At 36.6% G+C, this 12,894-nt stretch overlaps 1 protein-coding gene across 1 annotated transcript in view; it reads left to right on the forward strand.

Annotated features, from left to right (window-relative positions):
• Positions 1-12,894, forward strand: part of Gbe1 (1,4-alpha-glucan branching enzyme 1) — a 232,374-nt gene that overhangs the window by 105,400 nt on the left and 114,080 nt on the right. The window contains exons 4-7 of the mRNA XM_021184815.1: positions 3,897-4,022; positions 4,844-4,979; positions 7,293-7,383; positions 11,032-11,241. Of these exons, the coding sequence (XP_021040474.1) occupies positions 3,897-4,022; positions 4,844-4,979; positions 7,293-7,383; positions 11,032-11,241 (563 nt within the window). The remainder of the gene's footprint in view (positions 1-3,896; positions 4,023-4,843; positions 4,980-7,292; positions 7,384-11,031; positions 11,242-12,894) is intronic.

The following is a 12,894-nucleotide window of genomic DNA, read 5'->3' on the forward strand; positions in this document are numbered from 1 at the left end:
AAGGGATAAAGTGGTAATTGAACTACAAATGGACAATAAAATCTGTCCTCCCCATAGTCTGTGTACTTACGTTAGTAAAGCTTAATAATTTTTTTCATAATTTGAAAAAGCATTTCTCAATTAAGGATCAGTAGTGTGTTTTTAACATTTAGACATTATTCATTATTAAGTTTTTATTAATAAAACATTAAATGATTATTAGAGAGGGACATCATTTTTATGGATACACTGTGATTGCTTCCGTGTAACTAATTACATAATTAAAATTGCCGAAACCTTGAGATTATTATTTATTAGACTTCTACTCTGATAAATTGTATTTAGAGATTTTTATATTCAATAGCTGTGAATAAGATCTTCCCTATGAAAGTATCAAGTAGAATTTTGCACCCATTCATTAGTAAATTTTAAAAGGTAGACTTATTATAGCATGCAAGAATACTAATATCTGAAATGTGCTAAATGGAATCAGAAGTTATTAGAACATCAGAAATATTTAGGAAGCCAAGTCCTCCCTCCAAAATAATATCTATAAACAAAAGAACAGCCAGGCAGTGGTCGTGCACTCCTTTAATCCCAGCACTTGGGAGGCAGAGACGGGCGGATTTCTGAGTTTGAGGACAGCCTGGTCTTCAGAGTGAGTTCCAGGACAGCTGGAGCTACACAGAGAAACCCTGTCTTGAAAACAAACAACAACAACAAAAAATAAAAAACACAAACAAAAACACCCATAAAATATATTATATCTTTTTCTTTATTAGTTTTCCTCTTGGTTTGATTTATCACAGTACTATTAATTGGTTTCTAAGGCTAAAGACATTGTGAAGAGGCACTGAACATGAAGTGTTTATCCTGGACAAGGTGTGTTAGTGAAGAACACACAACAGGGAAATCATTAGAAAGCTATGATGTAACATCCATATAATTTTCTCATTTTGTGGAAAGATTGACCTACACATCATTTGAACTTTTCTATGAAAGGAGAATAAAATGAAAATGACATTCTTTACAATAATATGTGTCCCTAGGTATATGTAAAAGACAGGAGAAGCAGAGCAGTTGGGCAAATGATGCATTCAGTGCCTCTCTGTCTGGTATGTCCTTTGATTGTATCTTGTGACTTTTTCTGTTACCACTTCATAAATTCTGGCAGAAAGTTTCAGACTTCCAGGTTGAAGACAAATGATTTATTACTCAGAGCACTAAAGAAGTTGAATACTATGTTTTCTCTGCTTCTTCATTTTCAAGCCCCACACAAGGGAAACTGGAGACTCAGCTCACTATAAAGACTATAGCTAGTGAGACTATAGCTCACTCAGAGGTTTTGCATTGCAGTGGGCTGGTGAGTTTGGAAACATCCATTTTTATGTAGCACGCAGTAAGTCTGTCTGCTCTGTAATCTTTACAAAGCTGACTCTAGCCCGACCTTCAGAAATGGTGTTAGCATCCCCAGCAAGAGCATTAGATTCATTCTGTAACTGAACACTAGGTGTAAGAGCCTGGATGCTGAGAGTGGGTCTGTTTCTTCTGGCACTTATAAAATAGTGGCTTATGATGATATCTGAATGTACTGAACAGTCAGCAAAATAATGGTCCAACATGATGTTGTGTTCTAATCACTAAACAGAAAAGAGAGCTAAATATATTATGTTTCTCAACCTGTGTGTCACGACCCCATTGAGTGTCAAAGGATCATTTCACAAGGGTTGCATATCAAATATACTACATATAAGACATTCACATTATGATTCATAATAGTAGCAAAATTGCATTTATGAAGACATAATTTTATGCTTGGAAGGTAACCACAACATGAGAAAATGTATTAAAGTAACTCAGCATTAGGAAGGTTGAGAACCACTGTATTAGAAGAATACTATTACCCACAATTGTTTCCATCTGAAAGAATTACAGGGATGGAAATGGAGAGGAGCCTGAGGAAAAGAAGATCCAGTGACAGGCCCAAAGTGGGATCCAGGTCCAGGGGAGGTCCCAAGGCCTGACACTATTACTGAGCATATGGAACGCTTACAAAAAGGGATCCATCATGACTGCCCTCTGAAAGACCCAACAAGCAGCTGAAAGAGTCAGATGCAGACATTTGCACCCAGCCAGTGCACAGAAGCAGCTAACTCCTGTTTTGAATTAGGGAAGGTTGAAAGAATTTGATGAGAAGAGTGATCCTATAGGAGGACCAGCAGTCCTAATTAATCTGCACCCATAAGATCTTTCAAACACTGGACCACCAAACAGACAGCATACACCAACACATATACAGTAGAGGACTTCCAGGTCTATGTTCATTCAGAGATGATGTACCTAACCCTCAAGAGACTGGCGGCTCCAGGAAGTTTAGAGGTCAGATGGTGTTGAGGGTGGGGGCATCCATGTGGAGACAGGGTATGGTGGGGAGGAGGTGTAGAATGCAGAACAGTTCGAGGGTGGGAGGGGAGGGGTGGAGAATGGAATATTGGAGTGTAAAAAAAGAATTACAAATAAAATTAAATAAGAAAGTCAGAGAGAGAGAGAGAGAGAGAGAGAGAGAGAGAGAGAGAGAGAGAGAAAGGAAGGAAAAGGGAAGGGAAGGGAAGGGAAAAGGGAAGAGGGAAGGAAAGAGGGAAAAGGGAAGGGAAGGGAGAAGGGAAGGGAAGGGAGAAGGGAAGGAAAGGAAGAAGCGAAGGGAGAAGGAAAGGGAAGGGAGAAGGGAAGGGAAGGAAGAAGTGAAGGGAGAAGGAAAGGGAAGGGAGAAGGGAAGGCAGAAGGGAAGGGAAGGGAAAAGGCAAGGGAAGGGAAGAGAAGGGAAGGAAAGGGAGAAGGAAAGGGAGAAGGAAAGGGAACGGAGAAGGGAAGGGAAGGGAAAAAGGAAGGGAGAAGGGAAGGGAAGGAAGAAGGAAAGGGAGAAGGGAAGGGAAGGAAGAAGGAAAGGGAGAAGGGAAGGGAAGGAAGAAGGAAAGGGAGAAGGGAAGGGAAGAACAGGGAAAAGGCAAGGGAAGGGAAGAGAAGGGAAGGAAAGGGAGAAGGGAAGGGAAGGGAAGGGAAAAGGAAAGGAAGTAAGGAAGAAAGAAAAGAAAAAAAGAAAGTTATGTATTTCCATGGCTAGTCAAAGATAGATTTTGCAAGTGATATTATGAAATACTAATTTGTTATTGTCTTAATATATCACAAAAGTGAATTGATTCTTTAATGTATCATATTAGGATAAACTAATATTTAATAAGAGTCCATTGACTTCATGATGAATATAAAAAAGATTTGGCACTTGGTCAAAGGTATGTTAGAAGTTATGATAAATTGATGTATATGCATGTATGGATTACAACATCAACATAAAATGTTCTTTCAGAATTTAATAAAATTATAACCAAAGCTTTGTTATGTTGAAAATAATAAGAAAAAGTATTCTATTTACTGGTTATAGTATTTATTTCCATTTAATGATATTTTAAAACTGTGTTTGTATATGTATACATTTCAAATATTAAATCGTTCTACTCATTCAGCATCTGAATATGTTATAACTTATTCCCACAAAGGAGAAAAGATGGTGATGGCTGTATAATTACTTTTTTCTCCGTCCCAAGGAACTGGAATATTTCCTCTGGATGATTGACTTACTGATAGCAATTTCCAGATAATCTTGTCTCTTTAGCATATACACTATGTTTAATAAACTCTATTAGTTGGTTTGCAAACATGGAATTTGGGAGAGAGTCATATAATATATAACCTATCTTTGCTATGGTAATAACAAATGAGCAAAGAATTTAACTATATTTTTGTGGCTATACACCTGGGAACTCACCTAAATTCTTAGCTCATTCTGCTCCATTAATGGTTGTGGACTCGTTTAGACTTATGGGCCTATTCTAAATCAGTACTGCCTCCTTTTTTTTTAGGTCGTTATTACTAGTAAGAGTGGCGAGATACTGTATCGCATTTCCCCATGGGCAAAGTATGTGGTTCGTGAGAACAACAATGTGAACTATGATTGGATACACTGGGCTCCAGAAGATCCCTATAAAGTGAGAGCAACAGATTTTAAATAATTGCTTATTTTGGTATTTCAAAGGCAATGGATTTTTACTTGTATAGCTTTTATGGCCATGTTCAAATTCTTCACTCCTTGTTAAGTGTTTTGCATGATAGTGTTCCTATATTATTCATCTTATATCAAAGTCTGTCATTTTTTTTGCCAATGAACATAGAGGTACATTTTTCTTTCTGCATGTTTTGAAGTTTGTCAAACCAGTACATTTCTATAAACATATTAAGAAAGAAATATTAATATTTGAGTTACAAATTCTAACTTACAAAGATTTAAATAATGTAATATTTTTACTTCCAGGAATGTGGAGTTAGATTAGGATGGATTAGTGTAGTCATGACAGGGGCATTGGGATGGCAGACGATCTGATAAATGTATCAGGGGACTTTTTTGTTTGTTTCATTTTATATATATATATATATATATATATATATATATATATATATATATATATACTAATTTTCCAGGCTTTTATAGTACTCAATCATACTAATGAAGGATTTGTATTGAATAATTAAATTATATGTACCTATCAAGACTCTATATTTTTCCTAACGTGTAAGCTTTAAAAAGAAAAAAAAAAAAAAAAGAAAAAGAAAAATATCTCTCCAGTCAGTGATGCTGCATTTGCCATTCCGTGATTGGGTTTGAATAAACGGGTTTGTTAATCCAACCCTGTAGCTGACAAGGAACACAGTACATACAGCCATTGCCACTGTTTAATTTCCCATGCTCGACTAGGTAGTGCTACAACTTGAACTCTCAATTTAATTCCATATGTAACTCCATCTTCTGTAGTTCAAGCATTCCAGACCTAAGAAACCAAGAAGCCTAAGAATTTATGAATCTCATGTGGGAATTTCTTCCCACGAAGGAAAAATAGCTTCTTACAAACATTTTACCAGCAATGTACTACCAAGAATCAAAGACCTTGGTAAGTAATAATTGTGATTTTTTTTTATTCAGATAAAATTTTAATGAGACTGTTCTCTTATTAGAAAAGCTAATTACAAGTGTCTCTTTTTTGAGTTACGAGATTAAATATGTAATAGAAATGCATTTTATTTTAGGCTTCTCCAATTGCTCTGTAATAGTGATAGCATAGAGAAGAGAAATGGAATAAGATAGAGCATAAGCATTCAAGATATTATTCCAATTTCAATTTAAAGTAATGTGAACTGATGGCTTCCAAATTGTAGATAAATATGCAAGTGTAATTACTTTCCTACAGAAGATAACCTTTATCATTTGTCATGGCCATTGATTATAGCCTGTCCATTTTAGTATTTTATAGAGAAAAAAAATCTTGTATTTGTAAGGTGTCTAGAATTCATTTTGGGTCAGTTATTATATAGTGTCAATGTCTGGATGACTTTTTTCACAAACATTTCGGACCACATTTGCAACACGTTGAGATGTTCATGTATGAGACTACCATGACATAGACTGCCCTCAGAGAAGCAACAGAACGAATAGTATTCGGCTGACTACTTGCTTGCTTCAATAGATATCATTGCTATTATTTTTCTTTTTATAGATAATGCTGTTCATAAAAAAAAAATGCAGCGTACTTGGTACCTGCTACACTAGCTAGACAGGAAGACAGAGCACATTTAATTATATCACTTCTGCCTGGTTAGTTGTTAGCTACAGAAAAGATTTAAATGGAAGTCAGGGTCTAAGGTTTCAGTTATGTATAGGTCCCAATTATCTGTGATTTTGAAGTATAATTTCAGAAACCATAGTTAAGTACATTTATTGTTAGCATTGGTGGATAGGCATGACGTTACAAATACTTATTGAAGAATTTCTTTCCTTATCATAGAACAATAAATTATTTATACCTGGCTTTTAGTATGGGCTCAGCAGCACTAGATGCAATGTTGTTTGCGTTGCCTAGCACCGTCCATAGAGAAGACAGGAAAGGAGGCATGGCTAGTGCTATTCAGACTGGAAAGGAGGCATGGCTAGTGCTATTCAGATAGACAGTGGGAATCTGAGGTGCTGCTTTATAGGAATAGTGCCTATTATATAATGGGGCATGAACTGAAAACTCGGAGTTCCATTCCAAGATATATAATAATTTTGTCCGTCATCTGAACAAGAATCAATACCCACGTTTCTGTTGGATTTGATAAAATTACATTACTTTCCTTTTTCAACAACATGCCAATGGTAAGACCATGGAAAAATGCTTTTAATATATACATTCCCAATCCTGCCTTTGCATGTGTAACTGATGGAGAATCCATAATGTGTAGTCACAGGAAGCAGCAACCCAGCAGCTGAAGAGAAGAAAATTCACTTGGATTGGTTTTCGCAGTTCAGTTATATTTTTAAATCATTTTTCAGTGAATCTGCTTTTATGTACTCCTTAAGAAAATTATGAAGCTCATATGGATTAGACATTAGAAAAATAATAAGAATATTTATTACGTGTGTTGCAAGAATATAAGCTTCTAAGCAACCAGATAATATGTGAAAAATGATCAAATTGTTTTTGGATGAAAATAACCTGATTTTTAAAGTTTTTCTGTTTTATGTTTTCACTATAAGGTCAAGAGGTTCTATCTTTAATTATTTACTTGTGGCTAATTCTACTTCTGCTATGAATTTTTAAAGGCTAATCCCTACCTTTTGAGTGAGTTTATTTACCAATAGAAAAAGACATATTCATATGGAGAAGGAATGGCTGTGGGTATGGCCAGTGTTTGTGTGTGCACATGAAACCCACTGTTATTTCAGAGCAATTCCTCAGGGACATTACTCCTGACTTCAAAAGAGCTACTTTGTAGACAAACAAATGAATTTGGGAATTTTTCTCAAGCTATATGTTAAAAGAGTCGGAATCCTAATGAAAAGAGGCAAAGGAAAATGCTATATCTTGCAATCAGTCACTTTCATTTAGCCCCATAATCTTCAGTATGGATATTACAAGTAACTGAAGTTTAGCATATGCAGATTCCCATGTTTAATATTCTAAAGCAAAATTATGTGTACATTTGCATATCATTTGTTACTTATTAAAATGAAGACATTTCAAATAAGTAGGCAGAATGTGACTCTAAGAGACAAATGTCCGATTGTGTTAGGAGGTCAGACAAGTAAATTGTGTCAAAGTGGTAGAACTTTGCTTGATGATTAGAGCTTCCAGATTCTTTGTACAAGTTATGTGTTCAGAAAAAGAATGTTCTTTTAATTCTTTTAAAAATGTAGTCTTGACTTCCTTTGGATTTTGTGCCTATAGGGTATAACTGCATTCAGTTGATGGCGATCATGGAACACGCTTACTATGCCAGTTTTGGGTACCAAATCACGAGCTTTTTTGCAGCTTCAAGGTAAAAATGAATATTTCACCTTTATGTGTATTCCAAACTATGTAATCAAATGGAAGTTTAACATTCAACCTAGTTTTGTTTTGCAGCCTCATTTAGGATTAAGGATTAACAGAAGGCGAACGTTTTCTTGTACTGGGGTCACTTTCTTCAGATGTACATAGCCTTGATTGGCCTAGATTTCCTGTCATGCTCCATGGAATGATGGCAGCTGATGGATATCTCCTTACTCACTGAAACTTATACTTTTCGATGAATATACTTTGTCAGAAACTGTGTCCTGCCCAAACCAATACTAAAGAACTCATACCTTAGTGTAGGACAAACTGATATAAGACAGAAGCCTGTAGGTAGGATATACACTGCATAGACTGCTCTCTCACACTTCAGTCTCCCAGAAAATGGGTCTACAGGGAGAAAGACTACACTAAATGGTCCCATGCGCCACAAATTTGAATCCCACGAATTGTCTAATCCCAACATTAATTCTGCCTTATGCAATTTACAGTGTGGGGAAAATAGACATAAATTTAGTACCCAAACATAGAATGTTTTCTTCTGTTAGTAACAGCTAACAATAAATTGTTGTTCTAATACCCCAGATCGACTGTAGATTCAGTCTGATGTGATATTTGAAGTGGACTGAAACCGTATTAATAGTATAGTTGAGGATATAAAGTTAGAAGTGGGCTTAAATATGTAAGAGTCTAGAAGGAGATACAAAACAATTTCCTTACACCTAATTGTAGTTCTTGTTGCATAAGCTACACACACACACACACACACATACACATGAATATAGTCTCTGTGTCTCTGTGTGCTTTATAACTGTTATTTTCTGAACTCATTCAATAAGCTGTCTCTCTGTAGTAAACAGTGTGCTTGTTAAAGCCACTGGTGACCTTCATGCCTGACACACAGTGGCTTTTCTTGGTTACCTCTACCTGTGAGAATCATTTGACCCAGCCACATCCTTCCACTTCCTTGGAAGACTTTTTTTTTTCTTTCATTCCTGAACAATGTATCCTGCCATGGCCTCTCTCCCCTCACTGTTTGCCCATGTTCCTTTGCTCCTTCCTTCTGCTCCCCCACCTGCATCTCTCTCCTGAACAGGAAACATTTCAGTTCTATTCCATTTGGTTTCTATCCCTTCCTTTAGCGTTGATGCACTTTCCGTGCAGACTCCCAAGTTGAAGTTTCTGGTTCATGTAGGCTATATTCCTCAGGACTCTGGATCTCTAATCCTTGTCTTCAGTGTTACAGATTAAATGCCTCACCATGTCCTCCGTGGTCCTTCTCCCTCATTTTCCTAACTCAATAAGTGAGATTTTCTAACTGTTCAAGCCTGGATCTCTGTTCGCATTATACTTTTCTATTCCATTTCTGTCCGTGTCTGTAACTCTACTTATTATAAACCTTAAGCCGTCTGCCACTCAATATTGTAGCCTAAATCTGGCTGCTCACCTGCCCCTGTGCTCCTCTGCTCCATGTTGCCAAATCTTTTACTTGGTTTATTTCAGTAGTTCTGCACTGGCCATTTGAATTCTTTTGTCTTCATTATATTGATCTTGATTCAAATGTCTGTTTTCTGCATGATAGCCTAAGGAAAGCATTTAAAAATATTACATCTTATGAATCCCCTGCTCAGATTCCCCTTCAGTGATTTATTATTACTTCCAGAAAACCACAGACTTACCATTGGTCATAAAACAGCATTTATCAGACAGGCTTGCTCTGTCTCTGTCTCTGTCTCTGTCTCTGTCTCTGTCTCTGTCTCTGTCTCTGTCTCTCTCTCTCTCTGTCTCCCTCTCTTCTTCCCTCCCTCCCTTCCTCCGTCACTGGGCAATGCCATTTCATGTCTAGTTTTGCCTCATATGCTTTTAGCTCCCTGCATCCTCCCTGCTCCTGTACCCACACTCACTTTGCTGATACTCTTCCTGGAGATGTGCTGAGTCTTTTCGCTCGCTTCTTTGTTGCTCAGTATTACCTATGAGAACCTTTCACAGACAACTGTTTTTAGAATACTGCTTTTTTTTTTTCATTTTGCCTTAGAAGCATTGTTTGATATGCTGTTCTTCATGTGCTGTTCATGTTTCTCTCTCCTCACCCTAATGCAAATTCTAGAACAATGATGTCAATGATGTCCAATATGCCACCTTTAGAATCTGGAGAATCGCATAGCTCATGGCAGATACCTTAATACATATTTGATGAGCAAAGAAGAATGAAAGAAATGGGTGAAGGAAGTGTGGGGCTGCACATTCTAGAGCATGTTGTTCAGTGAGTAGAGCCAGCTCAGTCTGGCTATTGTAAGAAAATCAGTGAGAACCATGCTGCAGGTGAACCTAGTGTTGTGAAAAAGGTCCTTCTCAGGACCACAGTCTTCTCATGACACAGTCACAGTGTTTTTCTAGAGGATAGCAAGATTTGTTTTACTTTTAAAGTGACAGCATTAGGGGGTCTGGTAGGTTGATATTGTTGTTCTTCCTATGGGGCTACAAACCCTTTCAGCAACAATATCAACCAACAAGACCCGACCCGCCCTCCAAAAAAAAAAGTTTCCAGGGACTAAACTACTAACCAAAGTGTACGAGGGACTCATGCCTCCAGCTGTCAGTGTAGCATAGGTTTGCCTTATCTGGCATTAGTGGGAAGGGAGGCCCTTGGTCCTGTGGAGGCTCGATGCTGCAGTGTAGAGGAATGCCAGGATGCTGAGGTGGGAGTGGATGGGTGGGGGAATACCCTCATAGAAGTAGGGGTAGGAGTAGGGGTGGCATAGTGGGTTTGAGAAGGGGAAACTGAGAAGGGAGATACCATTTGAAATGTAAATAAATAAAATAACCAATAAAAAAATTAAAAAATAAATTGACAACTCTTAATTGGCCAGTTGAGTTGTTCATTAGGACAATTGCTACATGCTAAGCATTGTACTATGTCACCAAAACACACATATCTGCAGCCTCCGCTATGTAGAAACATGTCATCTGATGGGGAGGAGAGATCATAACAGTATCAAGGGCACTTAGGTGTCTCATGGGCGAGGTTGAGGAGATAGTACTGGAGAGATGGTCCTGAGGAAACAGAAAGCATTCTAGAAGGGATTTTTATTTCTGACTACAGGTAGACCAGGAGACTACTTACAAAATACCTATTTCTTCTGCACGTGTAACCTATTGGTCACACATGGCTCACTCTCTTAGCCCTCTAATTCTGGGGATATATTTGATTTAGGAAAAAGCACAGAATGGACTTCCCTCTGAAAGAGGTACTCGAAGGGCCCTTTATCACCAGGTCAGTTATATGCAGTCAGGGATGGGCAGCTGGAAACCGTCAGTGACCATGATTGGCTAGCTTTGGTTATAGACGTCACAAGCCGAGAAGATAAAAACCAGACAGTTTTATTATTTTATTAATCCAAAATGCAAATTTGGTTTAGCCTATCCATTCAATTTAATAGCTTTAGTTCATTAATGTTTTTACTTAATGCTTTTAAATGATTTTAGCGTAAGTAGCACCTTCGAGTGTATATAAGTAGCATCATACTGCATTTGCATGTTTAAACTCCTTAATACTTTGCCGGACATAGACATTGCTATGCAATAACTGTTTGGTTTGAATGTTGTGGAATGACTCTGTACTCTTTACCTTCAGTCGTTATGGAACTCCTGAGGAGCTGAAAGAACTTGTTGACACAGCACATTCGATGGGCATTGTAGTCCTCCTAGATGTGGTTCATAGCCATGCTTCAAAAAATTCAGAAGATGGGTTAAACATGTTTGATGGGACCGATTCCTGTTATTTTCACTCTGGACCCCGAGGGACCCATGACCTTTGGGACAGTAGATTATTTATCTATTCCAGGTAAGTGCATGTAACATGAAATGTATTGTTGTTGTTTAAAATTCATGTCAATTATTTTCAATAATCAATTTTGTGTGTGTCCTTTTGCTGTTAGTTGCTGCTTTCACTTTGATTCCTAACACTATGTGAGGAATTGTAGCAATTGCATAGTGCCCCTATTTGTGGCATATTATGTCAACTTTCAAGTTTATAATATGTTTTAAAAATACTTTGATGATATTGACACTTAAAATTTTATTGTAAGTCATTTATTATTAACATTTAAATGGTAGCTTTCTCTCATTTGATCAATCATATAAAATCTATTACAAAGAAATATTCATTGTTTTAAATCGGCTACTTAAAACTCAATTTCCTGACTTTAGATGTCAGCAGTACTTAAATGGTTCTGTTTATAGCTAAATTACCAAACAAAAGTGAGATGATGTTGTACATATCCCATATCCCATTTCAGGAATAAATAAACTAAGTTTGAGTGTTTAAAAAAGAATTTTTTCTTTGCTAGCCTATACACACACACACACACACACACACACACACACACACACACACATACACACACACACACACATATATACACACACATATATACATATACATATATAGGTGTGTATATTTATATAGATAGATAGGTAATGTGTGTGTAGATATGCCACCAAAAATATAATGTATATATGTTATATTAGATTATAATATATATGTGCATACATTATATATAACTTGAATATACTTTTCCTGTTGTGTCCCATGCAGCATCTTCATTATAAGCAGAACATCTACGTTCAGTATGGATTTTCTTCCATAACTGAAAATTTCTGCTAGGTGTCAGCTGTGACCCTGAGACACCTCATGCACTACTTGTGTTTTTTTCCTAAGAGACAGAATATTCATTATAGCCTTTCCTATAGTTTGGCTCTGGTATTTAGTACAGGATCACTTCTGCTGTGAATGACTGGTAAGATTCATCAGGTTAGGGCAGTGGTCCCCTCATTCAGTGGGAAAACAACAGGGATGTTAAAACCCGAGTTATGAAATCTCCATGTATAACAAGATTTGATCACAATTAATAGACTACTTCACAAATTCAAAAGAGGTAATTAAGATACCTGCCCATGTGGAAAATTGTTTATCTCTACCATGTTCCTGCAGTATAGATAATTATATCTTAAAAAGGCAATGTAATAATGCACTTCTACATTTGAAAATGCAAAAAGCATACTAACCCAAAATAAAAAAGTATCCTTTATAAATATGAATACTTGCTTTTTTTAAGGCTATAAGTGCATATCCCTCTCATGCATATAGCTGTGTAAAAACTCAACACTTCACATTTACTCTCTTCATATGATAACTAGTCTGTCTACAATTTTGAGTGTGTGCCTTATTCAGATGAAATCAGAAATGACAATTTCCATTACATATTTTAAATATAATTTATTTTCTACTCTTTTCCTCTGATCAGTTGATTAATGTTACAATCTATTGACAAATAGATATATAAGTGGTGTATGGTTCAATTAAAGTGTAGGCTTGTTCTTTAAAACTTTAAAATGATTTTAAAAATAATTATATGATTGCTCAAGAAATTCGTCTATATTGAATCACTTCTGCCGAGTGATGTTGCTCATTTTCATCATATCTATATGTCACAGG

Source organism: Mus caroli, chromosome 16 (genome assembly GCF_900094665.2).
Source record: "Mus caroli chromosome 16, CAROLI_EIJ_v1.1, whole genome shotgun sequence".
Classification (NCBI taxonomy): Eukaryota; Metazoa; Chordata; class Mammalia; order Rodentia; family Muridae; genus Mus; species Mus caroli.